This window comes from Nannospalax galili, unplaced genomic scaffold, assembly GCF_000622305.1.
Source record: "Nannospalax galili isolate Female #2095 unplaced genomic scaffold, S.galili_v1.0 scaffold359, whole genome shotgun sequence".
Taxonomy (NCBI): domain Eukaryota; kingdom Metazoa; phylum Chordata; class Mammalia; order Rodentia; family Spalacidae; genus Nannospalax; species Nannospalax galili.
In genome coordinates, this window is record NW_008347042.1 from 5,184,347 (window position 1) to 5,204,707 (window position 20,361).

At 41.0% G+C, this 20,361-nt stretch overlaps 1 protein-coding gene across 3 annotated transcripts in view; it reads left to right on the plus strand.

Annotated features, from left to right (window-relative positions):
- Window positions 1-20,361, plus strand: part of Gab1 (GRB2 associated binding protein 1) — a 132,628-nt gene that overhangs the window by 67,485 nt on the left and 44,782 nt on the right. For all 3 annotated transcript variants that reach the window (XM_008843444.3, XM_008843445.3, XM_008843446.3), the window contains exon 2: window positions 18,054-18,348. In XM_008843444.3, the coding sequence (XP_008841666.1) occupies window positions 18,054-18,348 (295 nt within the window). The remainder of the gene's footprint in view (window positions 1-18,053; window positions 18,349-20,361) is intronic.

Genomic DNA, 20,361 nt, shown 5'->3' on the forward strand with positions numbered 1-20,361 from the left:
GCTGGTATGCACGTTTTGTCTTTGGGTCAAAGGTGTTTAACAGGAATCTCCAGTTACCCTTCTTTCTTGAGTACCTAGTTTGTAGAAGTTGAAAGCAGCCTCTGGCTCTGTGTTTCATTTTGTGCTGCTGTTCCTTCCAGATTGTTTTTGCAGTGCCAGCCTGGGTTAAGCTTTCCCTGCTCATGAGCACTCCGCTAGGGGGCAGACCAAAGAATGGAGCGCAAAGAATCTAACCAGCTGTCTTCATGCCTTAGGCTGGATACTCTGGGAGAAAGTCTTTTACTTAGTTATGTTTCATAGAGTGTTTTTTAGTTTGTTTTTCCTGTGTTTAAAATGTACCCATATCAAGTTCAATGGCAATTCCTCAGTACATGGACAGAGTGTCTCTTTTGCTTCTATGGTGTGTCTATCACCAAACTGCATAATATCAAGCACTTACCAATCATTTATTGGTGACTATATTGATGATCCCTGTGGCATTCAACTGTACATGGAAACATTTACTTCATGCTACGTCTCGGTTTTGTGTGTTGTTTTATGTTAGGTTTGAAGATAGAGAAGTGAAGAGAAAATGTAGGATTCTGAGTCTACGCAGATAGTTAGCTGTGACGACCGTGCGAGGCATCTAGTGAGAACTGTGCAGTGAGAAGAAAAGGGGTTCATGACAGCTACAGTGCCATGGCCATGTGGCACTTCTGTTTCTGACTTTTCTTATATGTGGTATAATCTATTTCTCATTATTGCTTTCAAACTGCTTAAAAGAACCAGGCATCATAGTACACTTGTAATCCCAACACTGGGGAGGCTAAGGCGCGAGGATTGAGAGTTCAAAGCCAGTCTGAACTACACAGTGGCACCCTGTTGCTCAGTGGAAAGGTACCTACTTAGCTTGTACAAAGCTGGGTTGAAGGCCCAGCTCCATCCCCAAATCAGAGCCAAACAGAAAACTCCAGGAGTTAGCTACTTAAAAGTATGCATGTATATGAATAAAAGTTTAGGTGAGAATATGGGAAAATACACCTATTGGTGTGGGATTATTTACAGTGCCCCTAACTTTTCAGTTTTGTTTTGCTACTAATTTGTTCAAAGTAAACTTAAGAACATGCTCATTCTACTTGTGTAACTTTAACCTGGAGAATACTTTCCTCAGATCCTGGACAGCCTTCAGAAATGAAGATTCTGCCACAATCACTTACTTGGTACAGACATTTGATGTTTACTACATGCACGTGTAGGGCTAAGTTCTGGCTACAGGGTTTTCTTTTCTTAATTAACAACTGATAAATTTCTAAGATTTCTAAAAATTAAAGACAACATAAGATTTAAACCAACCCTATCTAAAAGTTACTATCAAAGTGTAATTTATAGAGATTATATAAGATACTACTATAGGATATTCCTTTCAATTTGCCAGAGCTTTAGCATGACTGCTCTTAAGATCCCCGTCAGGGCAAGTGCTGGGGTTTTTTATAGGGAATATTTTCCTTGTGTTTGATTTAGAACCTCTTGCTTTTCAAGAACAGGACTAGGATTAGAATCACCGCTTTTCACATGCCCGCACTCGTGTACCAGAAGGCGCGTGGGGACTTTTCACGAGTGTCCATTTTCCATCTCTGATCTGCTTCATCTCTCTGAAGCTTCTACCTGAGGAATGAGGAAGGGAAGGGAGCAAGGAGTGCAAGGTGGAGAGTGGATGTGCTGAGTGGAAAAATACAAGCAGGACATCCTGGCTTCAGACACTCCTGGAGGTCAGGCCCTTCCACCAAGAGTCAGGGGTGGGGGTTGTGGTATTTTGCTGCATTCTAATTAAATGTGGGCAAAGCACTGTCCTTTTCCTTTCCCGCTTGCCTTCCCCCCACCCCAAATCCACCCCTCCTCCTTGCAAGTTAAACACAAGCAATTGCATATTTAACGTAAAATTCCAAAATGTGAACTTATGTGGTATCCTGTGGGATGTCCTGATGACATCTCTGCAAACCCAAAGCAGTCCCTGCAGTCTGAACTAACTCAAGGTCTATGTTTAGATGACCATGTGGCTCCTGTATTTTTAATATGCTGTAAACATGTTTATGTGGTTATTTTTAGCTTTTACAGACTTTAGTGAACTTCCAAGTTGGCAAGTCAGACAGAGTCCGTTGTGGTTGTCGCCTGTACCTCAGATGATACAGTTTCTGAATGGCTCCGATTGTCCGCCAGGGTTTCTAATGCATTCAAATCATGTGAGCATGTAGGATGTTTGGCGCTAAGTGCATGCAGTATGACTGCATGTCAGTGACTGTATTACTATATGGTGGATTTTGTCGCTTTTATGAACCGAATAACTGGTGACAGTTTTGCTTTGATGGAGGATAAGTTCGGAGCTGCCACATGGCAGTCATTCCTGTGACAGACATGCCTAGGCCTTTCCTCATTACACCGCCCTGTCCTGGGCCTCCAGCGTTATGTCATGTGAATTGTGAACACAAATCCTTTCAATTGCTGTTATTTTCAGGCCATTGTATTGCCTTCCTGCTGGCCAAAGGTCATGAGGCTTGAGTAGTAGAAAAGGAGATAGGATGTTGACCAGAAACAGGGCAACTGGACTCAGTTTACGATCCACATCATAGAAAAAGCAGGCTAGCACTTGCGTTTTTTTGTAAGCACAAAGGGGTAAAGTAATTAAGAGCTTTTTCTTGTGTGATGAGATCATGCCTGTTACATGACTGAAGCTCATCTCCGTTGAAGAATCAGCTTTGGTACCTGACACCACCTTCATCTCTTTGAGCTTTCCACGTTCACATTAGAGAACTTAATTTCATTTTCTATGAAGGAAATTTTGTCTTGCGTTCAACTTTATACCTAGTTCTTGTCTTTAGATAAGGTTGTTTATCTTGCTTGTTGGACTTAGAGTTTGGGTCAGTGACTCCACATGCATCATTCATCTTTTTGGAAGGATTCTTCCCAAGGAAACTTCATTGCCATGTATCTTTGTTTTGGAAAACTTACACTGAGTTTTATATTCAGAAAACAATGATATTAAGCATCATTCTGGCTTATTACATACTAATGTAATTATGCAATTTGAAATTTGTCTTGGTAACACCTCAGTGCTTCCCCCCCAGTTCTTCCTGTGAGAGTGCTGTTTCTGAACTATGATCCAAATCTTAATGTAGCAGTGCTCTGCTTTATTATGAATTGTGACTGCTTAATAAGAAACTTAGAAAATGGGAATGTTTTATGTTTTTCTAGAAACTCCAAACACTAGTTCTACCCCAGAAATAAATTCTTTTGGATTGGTTAGGAGAACAAGAAATAGAATTGAGACATCGATGGATGTTATGCAAGAAAAACAATTGAAAAAGATTAATTTTTATTATCTTTAATTATATGTGTGTGTCTATGTGGGGATATGTGCATGTATGTGCAGGTACCTGCAGAGTCCAGAAGGGGGTGTCAAATCCCCTGGAGCAGAAGTTATAAGAAGTTGTGAGCTGCCCAGTGTAGGTGCTGGGAACTTAACTCAGGTCCTCTGAAAGAGCCACAAGTGCCCTTAATTTCATCTCTCCAACCAGAAGATGAATTTTTATTTTAAAAAATCAAGTTTATTATCAATATTATGATTTTTTTGAGGTGGGGTCTTATGTAACCCAGGCTGGCCTTGAGTTCACTGTATAGACTTTTCTTGGTGAGAAAGAGTCTATTCACCCCAGATAGGCACCAGGGATAAACCAAAGATATGATTCCACCCAAGTCCAGCTTGATGAACCAATGAATTTAATCAGGATTACTTTAAGGAATTCTGACAGTTTGCAAGCAGCTGAGTAGCTATACCACCAAAGAAAATGTCTTCTTAGCATTAACTGTCCATAAATCCTTAATGAGAGGTGGGTCCTCATGAGCCTCTCCCCTTCCCCATGACAAAAAGCTATTCTGCCCAATCTTGTTTGAATCTGTGCTGAGTAGCTCAGTTATCAATTTGACACATCTGGGAAGACGGACCCTCCGTGGGGGAATTTCCTCTGTCAATTGGCCTGTGGGCATGTCTATGAGGCATTTTCTTGATTATTGAGTGATGAGGGAAGCCCACTGTGGGTGATGCCACCCCTGGGCAGGTAGCCCTGGATTACCTAAGAAAGCAGGCTTAGGTAGGCAGCCTAAGAAGCAAGCCAGTAGGCAGTATTCTTCCATGGTCTGTGCTCTAGTCCCAGCCTCCAGTTCTTGTGCTGCTTACGTTCCCTCAGTGACAGGACTACGGCTTGGAAGAGTGGCATAAATCCTCCTGCCTCTACCACCCAAATGTTGGGGTTACAGGCATGTATCACATGCTACATTTTATGTGGTGCTGGGGATCAAACTCAAGGATTCATGATTCTAGGCAAGTGGTCTCCCAATTGAGTTAGATTTCCAGCCCCCCCCCCCTTTTTTTTATAAAGAGAGGCTCTTATTACAAAGCCTTGGCTGACCTGGAAATCACAGAAATTTGCCTGCCTCTGCCTCCCAAGTTTTGAGATTATCATGATTTTCCTTTTAAATATCAATTTCCTGGGCATGGTGGTGCATGCCTTTAATCCCAGCACTTGGGAGGCAGAGGCAGGCGGATCTTTGTGAGCTCAAGGCCAGCCTGGTCTACATAGTGAGTTCCAGGACAGCTGGGGCTGCAAGGAGACCCTGTCTCAAAAAGACAGAAAAAAAAAAAGAAAGAAAGAAATCAATTTATCTAAACAAGGGTGATGTTTTCCAAATAATAATGACAGTAGCATAGGTGACATACATTTGCAGGGCGGAGTAGGCACCCCAGTTTACGGTAGGATCATACAGTGTCAGTGCACATTGTGGGCCTCATTGTTTAGGACTGTACTCTCTTCAGCAATTCATGCTGCCTCTCCCATAAGTTACAGAACTGTCCTTTCAGACTGAATTGTCCATATGATAACTGCAGGCCACAGGCCTCCCAATGAAGTGAATTAGAAAACCAGCTCTTCATTTGCATCAGCCACTGATACTCTGCTGCTGTCACCACCTGTGGCTCCTGTGATCATTACTCCAACTACTGCCACCAGCATGTGGCCTGCAGTTAGAATTCCAGTCTGAGAGGAAAATCTGGGGCCATTGATAGGAGATGTGATATCAGTTTCTACCCCACAAGGCAGTAATCATAAGTGAAGTCCTTACATCTTGTCTTTTATATACACTGGCATTATTACCTCATAGCATATGGCATTTTATCCTTCCCTTCTGTGACAAGATTGTATGCTGTCATTTGAGAGACTGGGAAGTCAATACATACACAATAAATAAGACCATAGAAAGAGACTGTATAACTATGTAGATGCATGAAATAGAGACAAAAATAATGCTTTACAACTGATGTGGACCCTCTAGTGTCCTGTAGGTACAGTCTGAAGGAGCAGGCTCCTAATATTACCAGATCAGCATGGTTTCAACCCTGGGGCTTCTGACTGACTTGTCTCTTGACTAAGTTGGCCTCACTTTTGTTTACTGAGCCTTGTGGAGGTGGAGAGTTGATAGCTTCTGGTGAAACTCTCATAACTATAAAAAGGCCCGTGGTTGCTTCTTGCCTCGGCCAGTATGTGTGAAGACCAAATTAGTGGACAGAGACAGTGTCATCAGAGGCACTAGAGTCGGTCATTCATCATTCATTTATTCTTGTTTCGATTATTATATGCCCCTCTGGATAAGCCCTTAACATTAGGAAGAAGACAAGGTCTTGGGGGGTGGTACAAAAGAAGCTGTACGAAGGCCCTGTGATGTGCCAGGCCCTGGAGACATCCTGAAGCAGTCAGCTTGGCCTGGAAGAAAGGTATTGCCAATGTTCTTTCCAAATTCCATTGACAGCAAATAGAAAAATGAATTCCTTCACATGATTTCTCTGGACTTCAGAAATTTTGCAAACCAGGAGAGGAAAACAAATCTTTAAAAATGCTATTCCTGCCAGACTTGGTGTTGCATGCCTTAATCTCAGCATTTGACAGGCAGAGACAGGCAGACCTCTGCGATCAATGCCAACCTGGTCTATACAGCTAGTTCCAGGCCAACTGGGGCTTCAGGGAGACCCTGTCTTAAAACAAGCAAACAACAAAAAAGCCCTACTCCTCAGCATCGTTTTAATGTCTGTGTAAAACTCCTTTATTAGAATGACTCATAATTTATTTACTCAATTCCCTTTGCAAGCTAGGATAGATATTGGGAATGGAGCTCTAGGAGAGCCTGGGAAAACGGGGATGTTCTGGTTGCCCTGTCTTCTGTTGCTTATTTAGACTGATTCAGAGATTTACTGATGGAAATAACCTCATGTTGAATCTTCTGGTGCCTGGCATTTCGCTGGTTTTTTGCAATGTCTACATTGATGAGAGGCCTAGAAATTTGATAAATGTGGTGGCTTTGGCTGTGTTTGGGACTCAGGATGGCACTCGTGCCCTTTGGCCATGTTCAGCTAGATCAGTGGGTCTCTACTAGGCATTTGCACCACCCCTGCCTTCACAGGACAAGGACCAGGCGCATATTTGTTCCTCATTAGCTACAACTCATTCTACCTCTCCACTGGCAGGATTACATAGAAACTGCAACTGCCTTTTGTCTAGACCAGAGGTAGGTCAAGCACTGCTCCCCAGAGGTAGAGTGGATGTTCCGCTCTGCCTTTCTCTGTCCCATCTTGACCTGAGCTGTAGCCTCAGTGTGTATGGTGGTAAGAAGAGGAGAGATCTGGTGAGCCCAAGGCCTCACCCTGCTCCTAAAGAAAGTGCCAAGTGCTTGTCTCTTCTCAGCCTCCTCCTGCTCAGGGCAAGTAAGAAAACCTAGAAACCAAAGGTGGACACGGCTCCAACATGGGAAACATAACTAGAGAAACACAATAGTACTTATTAGTAAAAAAATATCCACAGTCTGCCCGAAAGTGCTCTGTTGAGAGCTGGTGAGGCAGGTGAGCTGCTTTCCAGGGGAGTGCTGGTAACTCAGAGTCCCTGGTGAGAGTCCAGAGCAAGACAGCTTCTTACTGAACTTTTGTCTATAGCAAGAAATACCAGAATGAAGTGCTGCATTTGGTTCTTGGCCTCTGCCCGTTCCCCCTTGGTCCTTGCTTGTGTTCTAGGCAGAACTCCATTGTTTTCATCAAATTCTTAAAGCAGGCCCCTGTGCCTCAAAAAGTTTTAAGAGTGACTTTTATGTATTAAATACTAAGAAGTTTTTGTTCATGGCTGCTTTGTTTGTTTAATGTAGAACTTAGACCACTGCCTTCAGGGTTCAGGGAGGTATCTCTCTCTCTCTCTTTCTCTCTCTCTCTCTCTCTCCCTCCCTCTCCCTCTCCCTCTCCCCCCCACACATACACACAAACATATGCACACACACAAACACACACACACACACATACACACACACACAATTAATGGCTAATTTGTTTTCATCCAGGCAATACGTGCAAACTCTAATATTTCAAAAGTTCACTAGACAGTGGAGAGCCTGGACCTAGGGCACTGCTCTGCATTTTTCCAGCATGTTCTTCTGTTTATATTACCAGGCTAAAGTTAGCACAGATAGCACAAGTCTAGAAAATAGTGACAATAGTTTGAAAACAGGAAATTTTAGGCTTGTGTGTGATCATAATGATAGAGCTGGTCGGGTGGAAACTTCCACAGGCCTGTTTTTTCCTTATTTTGCTCTCGGAGAGAAGACAGTGCTTCCTGGAAAACAGCCCGGGTATTTTAAAGCCCCTGGCGTTCTTTTGTCCCTGCTTCATGCATAATTTGTTTTTCTTGATTTCATTTACGTTAGTAGCATTATTTTGGAAATTTGGTATTTTTAATTGTGAAAGCAAGTCCCTAGGCACTTAATTTACGTTTTAAGATATACAAATGTCTGAGTGTATGACCAGGAACTGGCATGGCCTTTAAAGAAAATGAAAACATTATGAATGTTAGAACCCCTGGATTTAAAGGAAGAGAAGGAGAAATGTGTTTCTCTATTTTAAGTGTTCCCAATTTTTCTTGTTTATTTTTAACCTCCAAAATTCCATTCTTCAAAACCAAGTTGTTATATGATATTTGTCTAAGCTACTTCCTGATTGAGACATCTTCCAGACAGCTTTATATTTAAGAGAAAAAGTAAATCCATTCTCTAACTGCAGAGTAATAAGAAAATGGCATTTCCATACATGTACAAATGTTTTGTTTTATGAACACCATTCCTAGACTTTAAAAATTGATTTTCTTTTTCAGAGCATTTTTAGGCAGAAACTTAAAAACTATTTAACATTTTTCAGTTATAAAAGTAATTAACAGAAGATCATTACAAAATCAGGTTATACTAAAGTATATAAAAAGAAAATGTGTGACTTGTTTGGCCCTCCCTTCCCTGTACATACCTAGAGTTATCACAGTGTGAGATGCAGGGTTTTTTTATCTTTTCTCTACACATATATGTGCATGTTCAAACACAAATAGAGCTTTACCATATGTACAATTCTGCAATTTTTGTTGTTTTGTCTTCTGAGACAAGGTCTCACTGTGTAGTCCATGTTGGTCTCCAATTTACTCTGTCTCCCAGTCTGACCTCGAATTCATGACAGTCCTCCTGCCTCAGCCTCCCAAGTGCTGGGATTACAGACATTAGGCATGAGTCATGCAATGTTTTTAAAAATTATTTTCATGTAACAATGATCTTGTGGACATTTTCTCATATGTGTATATGTGTGTGTATGTGTGTGTGTGTACCCATTTTACTTTTTATGTGTTTTGCATAGATTTATTGTACAAATATCACATCATTTAACCATTCTCCTGTTGTTGAAATTTAGACTAACACCTATCTTTTAAAAAGTCAGCATCCTCACCAGCCAAGGTGGCCCACACCTGTAATCCCATCTCTTGGAAAGTGGAGGCAGGAGCTCAAGGTCATCCTCTGCTGTAAAGCAAGTTAGGGGCCAGCCTGAATTACATGAGACCCTGCCTCAAAAAACTATAACCAAACAACAAAAACCCAGTATCTTTACCTTGAAAGACACTCATCTCCAACCCTGACAATGTACAGATTTCTGAGATTATACATAATGTTTGCATTCTACCTACCAAAGAACTCACAGTTAATATTTTTCCCCTAAAATATATCAATGTGAAATACCTGTCAAGAGCTTTCAAAATCAAATGAAAGTTCCACTGCACTTTTCCCTCCCACTTCTTGGGATAGTGTAGGCTGATGATATGTCTGTGGCCATTTTGCATCTCATTCTTGGAAACTTTTCTAGGCTTTGGCATCTACTGAGCATCCTGCAAATAGGCAGAGCTCTTCCTTGGCTTCCCTAAGGAAGTGAAGCTATAAATGGGCTTCCTGGGTGCTGTGTACCAAGACCACAGAGGACCAGGAGTGAGGAGATGCCTTTAACACATGGGAAGTTGAGGAACTCTTTTAAGACATGTGTCTTGTCTTGATGTGAGTTTTAAAGGATGAATAGGAAGGTGCTCATTCGGTGAGGGACGTAAGTTGTTTTCAAGCACAAATAAAAGGAAACAAAAGAAAATGGAAGCCACAGAGGATGGACAGCCCTGCCAGTGCTCACTGTGGCCTCTTGTGGAGGGGAGATTTGGAGAGACAAGCCTGGGTTGGAAGGTGCTGGTATGCCACCTATTTAGATAATGTGGATAATTTCAGTGACTTTAGACTTTTAGTTTTTTCTCTTCAAAAAATTTTTTTAACTTTTTATTTTGTGTGTGTTTTATTTGCATGCATGTAAGTGCCCTGCAGAGGACAGAAGAGAGCCTCAGATCTCCTGAAACTGGAGTTAGGAACAGTTGTTAGTTGCAGTGTGGGTGCTGGGAACTAAACCTGGGTCCTTCACAAGAGCAGCCAGTGCTCTGAACTGCTGAGCCATCTCTCCAGCCCCAACCTCTAGATTTTTTTCTTTTCCTAAGATCTTTTCATTAAGTTCGCTGACTATCTGTAGTAGTGGTGAGCAGAAAATCTTAATATCAAGACTTTCAAACACTTTCCAATGTGTGAAATGCCATTGTAGATACAAAAAAAAAAAAAAAAACCCATAAAATTTGGAAAGTGTGAAAGTGTAAAACAGGCAGCAGTTCTGAATCTTTTTTCCAATAATGCAAGAGACATCATAGGCTAGCAGTTGACAGGTGGTCAGAGTACATGATGGACAGTGTAAAGGGAGGGACGAGGCTCAGAAAGGACCTTGAACAGCAGACTGGATTTGGTAACAGTCCAAAGATACTCAGAAGTGGGGTAAATATTAAGCAGAAGTGAGAAGATGTCAACAGCTCCAACAAGCAGTAGGTGTGTGAGAAGAAAGAATTAGGCGTGACCTTGAAAGGACTTCTATAAAGCAGGGCTAGAGAGATGGCTCAGGGGTTAAGAGCACTGGCTGATCTTGCAGAGCACCCAGGTTTGATTCCCAGTACCCACATGGGGGCTAACAACCGTCCATGCTCCAGTTCCAGGGGAATCTGATGCTCTCTTCTGACCTCTGTGGGCATTGACAGCATGGGTGCACTTACATACATGCAGGGAATACACTCATACACATACACATAAAATAAAAACATATATATTTTTTAAAAACAGCATAATTGTATTGATTGGGCCTGTGGTAATTAACCTTGGTAGCATGTCAGAATCACCTGCTGAGCATTTAAAGGATGACTACCCTACATGCACACACACACACACACACACACACACACACACACACACACACACCCTGCATGCCACAATATGATGCAGCTATTCTGAAATGAAGTATCATTCTCTCTGGGTAAGTGAAGTTCTCTGGTTTTTCTAATGTGCATGCAGCACCCTGACCTCTGTCCTTCTGCCCGCCCAGGTATTGGCTAGTTCCTCAATCATTTCATCTGGTAAAGGATCAGGGAAGGGACTAGTGAGTCTTGGCAAGCATTGTAGCAGGTCTGGGCTCCATCATTGTACCACAGAAAGATCAAAAACAAGTGTATGGTAATGACAGTGTTTTTCGTTAAAACTGAACCTCAGTACCACTTAGGCTAATTAGAGATGTTCTATAAAATTGTTAATAGTATAGCAGGGACTGGTGCGGGGCTGGTCCAGGTGGAAACTCTTCCTTCTCTTCTCCCATTAATGGCAGGGTTCCCTCTGCACTTTGTTGCTGGTGTGTTCGTTTCCTTACTCTGGGGTGTGAGAAGCCTAGTCTCAGAGTAAACTGGAAGTGTGACAAGTCTGTCTTCAGTTTAGCATATCCAATTTGCTTAAGTGCAGAAAGTATAAGAGCAGTTCTTTTAAACTGAAGTTCAGAAACACCTCTCATGTCTTTAGAGATTGAAAAGCAAATTTCTGCACCTCTGTCCTTCCCTGACAGAAAAGGCCAGATAGATTGCAGCCATACCAGTCTCCCTGCAGCACATAGGTAGTGTGAGAACATCTGTATTTTTGTCCTTGCTCTGAAGGGTTTGACTGTATCTTCAGCATCACCCCTGTGAGACCAGAGTTTATCTTGGCTCCCCTGCTCAAGAAATCAGATATAGGAGTACTAAACACATGACTAGGAAGGAGGTGGGAGTGGAGGGTTCTGAGCCAGCTCTGGGACAGTATACAGAGGAGAGCTGAGCTATGTCCAGGGGTGGATCATGTGCTGAGGGGCCAATGTGTTAGGCCAGAGGGCCCCCAGAGTTGAGGGAGTTTGGGCCTTTGCAGTGTGGTAGGAGACTTTTGGAAAGATAGGGATTGGGTGGTGTGCCCTGTCAGAGAATTTGGACTTTATACTATAGAAAGCAGAGGGAATTGGCGTGAAAGTGTGGGACATTTAAGCGTCACTAATATGCAGATTCATTGATGAAGTCTGTACTTTAAAGTGATTTTTTTCACAAGATTTTTATCTAAAATTAATCTGATTATTTGATTTTGAAGGTTTCTAGAAGACCTGTCATTTATTACTACCCAAGCAAGATTGGCCAAGCAGTGTACAGCTGTCTCTGGGACTACCAAGACAGCAAGGATAAAAATAGGGCAAACTTGAAGAATCCCAGATATTTTCAGATAACAAAGACTGATTTATGTGGGCCCGTTTTGTGCTCTGACAAAACATAAAGAAGTCTTTGTGCTGTGATTAGCAAGGGTGCTGATGTCAGATCCCTTGTCAAGCATCGAGCTTTATTCTGTGGTTAAATTGTGCTTTGTCCCGTAATCCAGAGAACCTTTGTCTCTGCCTTATTAAAGTGTGAGTTTATGTAATTGCTTTTGTTTTCCAGTTTCATTGGTGCCAGATTAAATGAGAGTGACTCGTTTTGTGACTGAGACAAACATTCACATTTGGACCATGTTAAAATAAATAAGTGGCAGGTGCTGCCCGGCTCATTTCAGTGTTTCAGTGCTGCTGTGGGCATGTGTTTCGGATGGTATCTGCTCAGCCTCAGCAGTCGCTAGCCCACTTTATCTCCTGCACCTTAATTCATTGCTACTCACTTCTTGACTGTTTAAAGTTTCTAAGGACCTGGCTCCAGGGAGGAGGTGCATAACCGTACGGAAAGGGTCCTACGGATGCCTGGGACCCTTCTCATACAAACTTACAGCAATGGTGTCAGCATGCACAAGACCCATGCAAACTTAGGCAGACAAAAACCCAGCACGGAACTGTGGAAATGAACAGCAAGCCAAATCTTAGTTAAAGAATTATTGGTAGTTGATTACTGCTGGGTGAGGAGGAGCCGATCTTCTTGAAGGGAGAGACTCTAGATAGGCTGACTAAACCCCAGTGGTGGCTTGCACTGAGGGACATCTCGGGACACTAACTTTATGTAATATGCCTTAACACAAATGACAGAATGTATGAACTCCAGTGGGGGGCTATGGGAGGGTGCCCAAAGGATAGGGGGAAGCGGTATGTATAAAGATGATTCTATGTATGAAGTACACAAAAATTCAATAAAAAATAAAATAAAATTTTAAAATGTTTCTAAGGACCTTTTGGGTGTTAGTGACATGATGTCAACCAGCAAAGGAAGCTTCCAGTCAAGCAGAACACACAAAATGATATCCAACATGTGGTAAAGCACAGGATCCATTCTCTTCCCAAGGTATTCTGTGTTTTGGAATTATCTTAGGTAAGATGTTTGTCATGCTAAGTCTAGTTTTGGAGATTTTTCTCATGTGGAAGAGATTCTGAAAGTACCAACTTCATTTTAGTGTAGGCATAGAGTGAACTGAATCGCACAAAATATACTTAATTCTCTTAAGGAACTCTGTTTATTATACGGTTATTCTGTGTACTTGCTACTATGTTGTGCATCAGTTATGTAATGGCAAATCAAGCTGACACCGTCAATGTCTTCCTGAACTTTTTACTCTGGTTGGATGTTAGATGCTGAACAAATAAACATAAAGAAAAACTGAACTGGAGATTTATGCAAGTTACTACATAATCAATAATGGCGTTCCTGAAATTATATCACATTTTACACTGGAGGCAGTCTGTTTGAGGATGGTCAGGAAAGGCAAAGTCTGGAGGGTGACAAAGACCAAGGGAAAGAACATAGCAGACTTTGGAAAGAGAAGCACAGAGACTTAAAGCAGGAAAAGGTGACTGTATCATCAGAAGAAGGAAACAACATTCAATAAAATGTAAGTGAGAAAAGTCAAAAAACTGCATTTAAAAGATGCTAGGTAGAGCTGGGGAGATGGCTTAGTTGGCAGTGTCCCTACCGTGCAAGCATCAGGACCTGAGTTAGATCCCTGGAATCCAGAGAAAACAGCTGGGCATGGTGGCATATGTTCGTAATCCCACCACTGGGGATCATTAGGACTCACTGACCAGCCAGCCGAGCCTCCTTGGTGAGCTCCAGATGAGTGAGAGACTCTGTCTCAAAAAGTAAAGTGTACAGTACTTGAGGAAGACATCTAAGATTGATCTCTAGTCTCTACACACATGTGTACATACACAAACCTGCACATATGCCCCCCCTCCCCCCACTGACACAAACACAACTTAAAAGATAAGGTGAACTGTGCAGGCCCAGCATTGGGCTTGTTTAGTGTGAAACTATGACCCTCCATAGCCCAGCAGCCTCTAAAATGCAGTTTAGAAACTTATGCCTACACTACTCAGCCTGAACCATTGGGGAATGGATGAATTATGTTCAATGAATTATGTAGTAAGGCATTTCAGAAAGATTTCCTTGTAAGACATTAAAATTTTAAAACTCATTTCTGTATTTAAAGACAAAACCTCTTCCATCTGGAGAAATCACAGTCCAAGAGAGGATCCCTTGATGACCCTGCATAAATAGCATGATACTCCATTTTCTTTAAACCTTTCTTTCACTTTTTTTTTTTTTAACTATATATGAGTGTTTTGCCTACGTGTATGTAAGGGCACCTGTGCCATGCAATGCCCATGGAGGCCTGAAGAGGGCATCAGATTCCCTGGAACTGGAGTTATGGATAACCGATTGTTAGCCACCTTGAGTGCTGGGAATCGAACTCAGATCCTCTCAAGAACAGCCAGTGCTCTTAAATGCTAAGCCATCTCTCCAGCTGCAATATTCTGTTTTCTCTTAATTTCTCCATTGCTATGCCAAGCTCAGTATCTGTGGAGACCTTTATTGGGGAGGCTGGGGTTTTGCTTACAGATGTGCACCACCAAATCCTGCAAAGGGTTATAATTTTAACTAGGAGGATTTCTGTTTATTCTGAATTAAATAAATGGATTTTTATGATCCAGTGCTACGTTCATGTGTGTGTATCACTTTTTTGATTTCCATATTTCTTAAGGTTCTACACAACTCCATGCTGCCTTCTGAGCACAAATTCTTACTCTTTGGACTGCAGTCAGATTGAGAAGTTAATTTAAAGTGCTAATATTAGGAATTGGGGATGTAGGTCAGTTGATAGAGTGCTTGCATAGCAGGTAAGAAGCCCTAAGTGTGTTCCCCAGCATCACATAAACCAGGTGAGGTTGTGCAGCATAGGAGGTAGAGACAGAAGGATCAAGAGTTGAAGGTCAGCCTGGGCTACATGATCCTGGCTCAAAAAAAAGCTGGGTGTTATGGCACATGCCTTTAATCCCAGCACTTGGGAGGCTGAAGTAGGTAGATCTCTGTGAATTCGAGGCCAGCCTGGTCTACATAGTGAGTTCCAGACCAGCCGGGGCTACAGGGAGACCCTGTCTCAAAAAAAGACCAAAAAAAATGTGAAAGATTTTGCCCAGGATAAAGACTTTTCAAAGCAGATTAAATTAAAAACCAGGGAGAAGAAGGCTGGTACAGCATTGCCAAAGAATGTACTGAAATACATACTTGCGACATCAAAAATCAACTAAGGATTACTGATACAAACTACATAATATTTTTAGGCTTTCATAATTTTCTCCCCAATAAATACCTTCTTACGGATTGCATATGTTTTTCCAAAAAAGAATGCCTGTCCATTTAGCAATGTTTCTCTAGCTATTTTGTCAGTGTTGCTGTGTTCTGAAGTGTTTTCATGGATGTTAGCTATTTTCCTCCCAGTTGGTAAACTCCATAAGGGTTGGATTCCAAGTAGGGTATTTGCCTTCTCACAAGTACCTGGAAGAGTATGTTCAGAACAATCAAGAACTTATTGACAGATTTTTTTTCTCAGTTTAATTAATATAATTTAAAGTGTCTCTAACATATGAAGCCTAAAGCTATCACCAAAATAAATTCAATTGTTAGTATAGTTGTCCAAATTATTAAAGACTGGATGGGCTGGAATGCAGACTCCCAGGGCTCCTCTGTCTCTACTTCAGACCCCTGTCACAGTGCCATAACACCTTCCCTAGAATTTATTAGAAATTTGGTTACTATGGAGGCTAAAACTAAAATATCTGCTAAAGAACTGTTGTGGTAGTTATCAATCCCTTTTTGTCATGTGTATTTTCAGAATAAAATGAAGCTGTTTTTAAGTTCATAATTATAATGCCTTTCAGCTAGATTTGTCCAATTTTGTGATATGCAAAAAATATCTTACACTTCTTGTGTCATACTAAGTTGCTTTTAGTGATTTTACACAATAGCTATTTTCTTATAAATCCACTTCTGTAGATGTTAGTGAAGATGTAGGAATACTGTGGAGGGGAGAGATTGATTTGTGTTGAACAGCACAAACATGGAGGTCATTCTTGCTCTGATGGGACTATGGAGCACCAAACTGCTATCAGTGATGAAGATACCCTGAAAACACCAGAAGCATAGATAGGACTGACTTTATCACAGCCCATCATTGGAAAGCAGGTTGCTGTATCTGGGTACAGTTTTCCAAAACTGTAGAACTGAGTTGTGTCTGGTGCTCGGCCATAATCTCTGGATGAGCAGAACAGTGACTGTATGTGATGCTCCTGTGGCTTGCAGAAATGTCCTGTGTCTTGGTGCTCCCAGTTCCTGGAGTGTCTTCTTTAGACGACCTTATAATAAGTATTTATTCTGGAGTATAGAATGTTTCTTAGATGGTGATGGAGACTGGCTGCCTTCTTAAGTTTTAGCTGGCTACTCCTGATAATGAATCTCAGAGAACAATGAGGCTTAGTTTGGGGTCCAGGCCCAGAATTTGGGGTCAAAGACTGATGAGGAAAACTGCCTCAAGCCGTTTGGTTCTGCTTTACTTAATGAATATAGATTTTAGAGAAAGTGATGGTAAAAGAATGTCAACCTTCTTTAGGAATAGCATTAAACGTGTGGAGGAAATGGTCAATGATGTATTCCAGAATGCCAATATATATGTGTTGGAAAGACTCCTCAGGAATACAGATCTCTGTGGTTTTAGAGTGACAGGCTGGCAATTAAAAAGACAGCCCAATGCTAGCTTTCCACGGAAGCAACTAGGAAAACATCCAAGTCTACTTCCCCCTCCCCACTTCTTGTCCCACACCTGAAAAAACAGATTTCCATGGTTTAAAATTTATTGGAGTCTTATGAAGAAGCAACCATATGTGCATTCTTCTCTCTCTCTCTCTCTCTCTCTCTCTCTCTCTCTCTCTCTCTCTCTCTCTCCCTCCCCCTCTCTCCTCCCGTGTGTGTGTGTCTGTGTGTGTCTGTGTGTGTCTGTGAGTATGTGCATGTGTGTCAACTTGCGGGAGCCAGAGGAGGATGTCAGGTGTTCTGCTCTGTCATTGCCCACCTATTTCTTTGAGACAGGGTCTCTGAATATAGAGCTAGGCTGATGGCCAGAAAGCCCCAGCTGTTCTGGAACTCACTATGTAGACCAGGCTGGCCTTGAACTTTAAAGAAAGACATGTGCAACCACACCCAGCGTGGTTTTTTGTTTGTTTTTGTCTTTTTGAGATAGGGTCTCCATGTAGCCCCAGCTGGCCTGAAATTTGCTATGTAGACCAGGATGGCCTCGATCTCACAGAGATCCACCTGCCTCTGCCTCCCCAGTGCTGGGATTAAAGACATGTGCCACCATGCCCAGCCAAGCATGGCTTTTTATATGGTGTTGGGAATCCAAATTTGGGTCTTCATGTGTGCACAGTCATTTCCCCAACCCCTGTATGTTTATTATTTATGGCATGATATTAAGGTATGGAAAACCATTGCTCTTTTTAAAAGTGGTAAAATAACCTACAATTTGCCATTTTAACTAAATATAGGTATTTAGTACAGTGTTATTGAGTACATTCACATTGTTAGATACTATGACCACCATCCAGTATTATTAAGTACATTCACATTGTTAGATACTATGACCACCCTTATATCAACTCTCCCTTCCCAAGCAGCCTAGTAACCACTATTTCCACATTCTGTCTATGAATTTGACTACTATAAATACCTAATATAAAGAGGTCATAATATTTGTTCTTTTGTGAATGATTTATTTCACTTACCATAATGTATGACACTATTCTTTTGAATGTTGATACCTATTTTTTCCCAATCTATTCATTGAAACTGTTACTGTTTCATTTATGGTTAATCATTTTTTGTTGACTTGGTATCATGTTATACATGTTATAGGAGAGTTGATATAAGATATTATAACTCTCAAAACGAATAAAATAAGTTTAACAGATGTATATCTTTTTAGAAAGTTTTTCTCCAATACTAAATGGATATTTTGCTTATTTATAGGCATGGAAGAGAAGATGGTTTGTGTTACGAAGTGGCCGTTTGACTGGAGATCCAGATGTCTTAGAGTATTACAAAAATGATCATGCCAAGAAGCCTATCCGGATAATTGATTTAAATTTATGTCAGCAAGTCGATGCTGGGTTGACATTTAACAAAAAGGAGTTTGAAAACAGCTACATCTTTGATATCAACACTATTGACCGAATTTTCTACTTGGTAGCAGACAGTGAGGAGGAGATGAATAAGTGGGTCCGTTGTATCTGTGACATCTGTGGGTTCAATCCCACAGAAGAAGGTAGGTTCATAGATTTATTATTCAATTTGAGTTAATTTTTTTCTTTTTTTGCTATGTTTTTAGAACTGTCATGAAATCTTTTGTTATTTTAGTTGTACATGCTGATGCTTTGTTTTATAATAAGAGCTTGATACTTGGAACAAGCACTGAACTCTTTAATCAGTTTAGAAAGAAACTTCTCATAGGTCTTAGAGAGAGAGAGACCTAACTAACTGATGTGAGGCAATGTCTAAATAATTGTCGTGATGAAAAAAGTCACAAAAGAACATTAAAAATGTTTAATTTCATTTATTTATTTATTTATTTATTTATTTATTTATTTATTTATTTATTTGAGAGAGAAAGAGAGAGAGAATGCTACAATTTACCAATTCACATGTTGAGGTCAAAGGACAACTTGGAGAAGTCAGTTCTCACCACATGGGTCCTGAGATTAGAGCTCAGGTTTTCAGGCTTGGTGGCAAGTGTTTTTACCTACTGAACCATCTCCCTGGCCTAAGACATTAAATTAATTCTCTTGTTATAATACAAACAAATGGGGGGGTTCATTGTGACACACATACACATCACTATATTTTGTTCTTTTTTGCTCATCCCAGCCCTTTCCTGCCCCCACCCTCTTTAGGACCCCTTCTTCCCCTCAAGTAGTCACCCCTTTGTTTCCATGCCACTTACATATATTTATGTTTTTAAAAATATTTATTTATTTATTTATTTGTATGTGTTATGCCTGCATGTATGTAAGTGCACCTGTGTCGTGCAGTGCCATGGAGGATAAAAGAGGGAGTCAGATCCCCTGGAACTGGAGTTACAGACAGTTGTTAGCCGCCATCTGAGTGCTGGGATTCAAACCCAGGTCTTCTGTAAGAGCAGGCAGTGCTCTTAACTGCTGAGCCATCTCTCCAGCCCCACATTTATGTTTTTTAAAAGCCAGAATCACAAATAACAGTGGGCTGAGCTTTGTGGCCTTATGATCCCCTTGCTCCATGGAGAATGCATCCCCAGGATCCCCAGTGGATGCCTAAACCTGAAGATAGGAGCAAGCCTGCATATACTTTTTTTCCCCCCGTACATATACATCTATGATACAGTTTAATTTATAAATTAGACACAATGGGAGGTTAACAATAATAAAATAAAACATGAACATGACAACAATATGCTATAATAAATGGCTGCTGTCACTACTCTTGTGCTCTGGGACCATTATTAAGTAAAATAATAAAGGTTACTTGAATACAAGCATCCTTTGCCACTGTATACACCAGGCTAGCTGTCCTGTGAGCTCCTGGGGATTCCCCTGTTTCCACCTCCTCTTTAGGCATAGGAGCACTGGGATTCTGTGCCTGGCTTGATGTGGGATCTGCACATTTTAATTGAAGTCTTTGTGCCTGCAGAGCAAGTGCTTTTAACTACTGAGCCATCTCCCCAGCCCAAGGCTAGGTGGTTTTAAATGGCTCCGTGACTATCATTGATAAATCTACTGAGTACTTTGCTTCTCTACTTAAGGGAATGTTTTCATTGGGCTCTAGAAGTCAGAATCAATTGGTCACATGTCAGTTTTCACTGTAATAAACCAGCATAACAGGGGTATTTGAGGAAATACATAAAATCTGCAGTGACTTTCTCAGTAGCAGAATGCCCAAGTCCTTAGAAAACAGGCTAGAGACATAGGGAATATGTGAAGGGTAGAGGAATGTAAGATAATTTATAAAATGATTAATCAAATTTGGCATGTGTGGTTTGTGAGTCGATTACCAAGAATAGTATTGGTAATCACAAGTCATTTTTATCTGTTCATTAAAACAAGCCCTTGATAGTTTTAATTTCCTAATACTTTGTACATTTTGTCCATGGACTGTATCTAAGTACAACAGAAATTGTATTTTAGATATTATTTCCATTTTTCCCAACTTCCTTCTAACCATCTCCCTCAAATAGCCACAGTTAGAAATGTCTTAATATGCTATATTGAAGCATAACTTGAGTTTCTTGGAATAAATCTATAGAAAA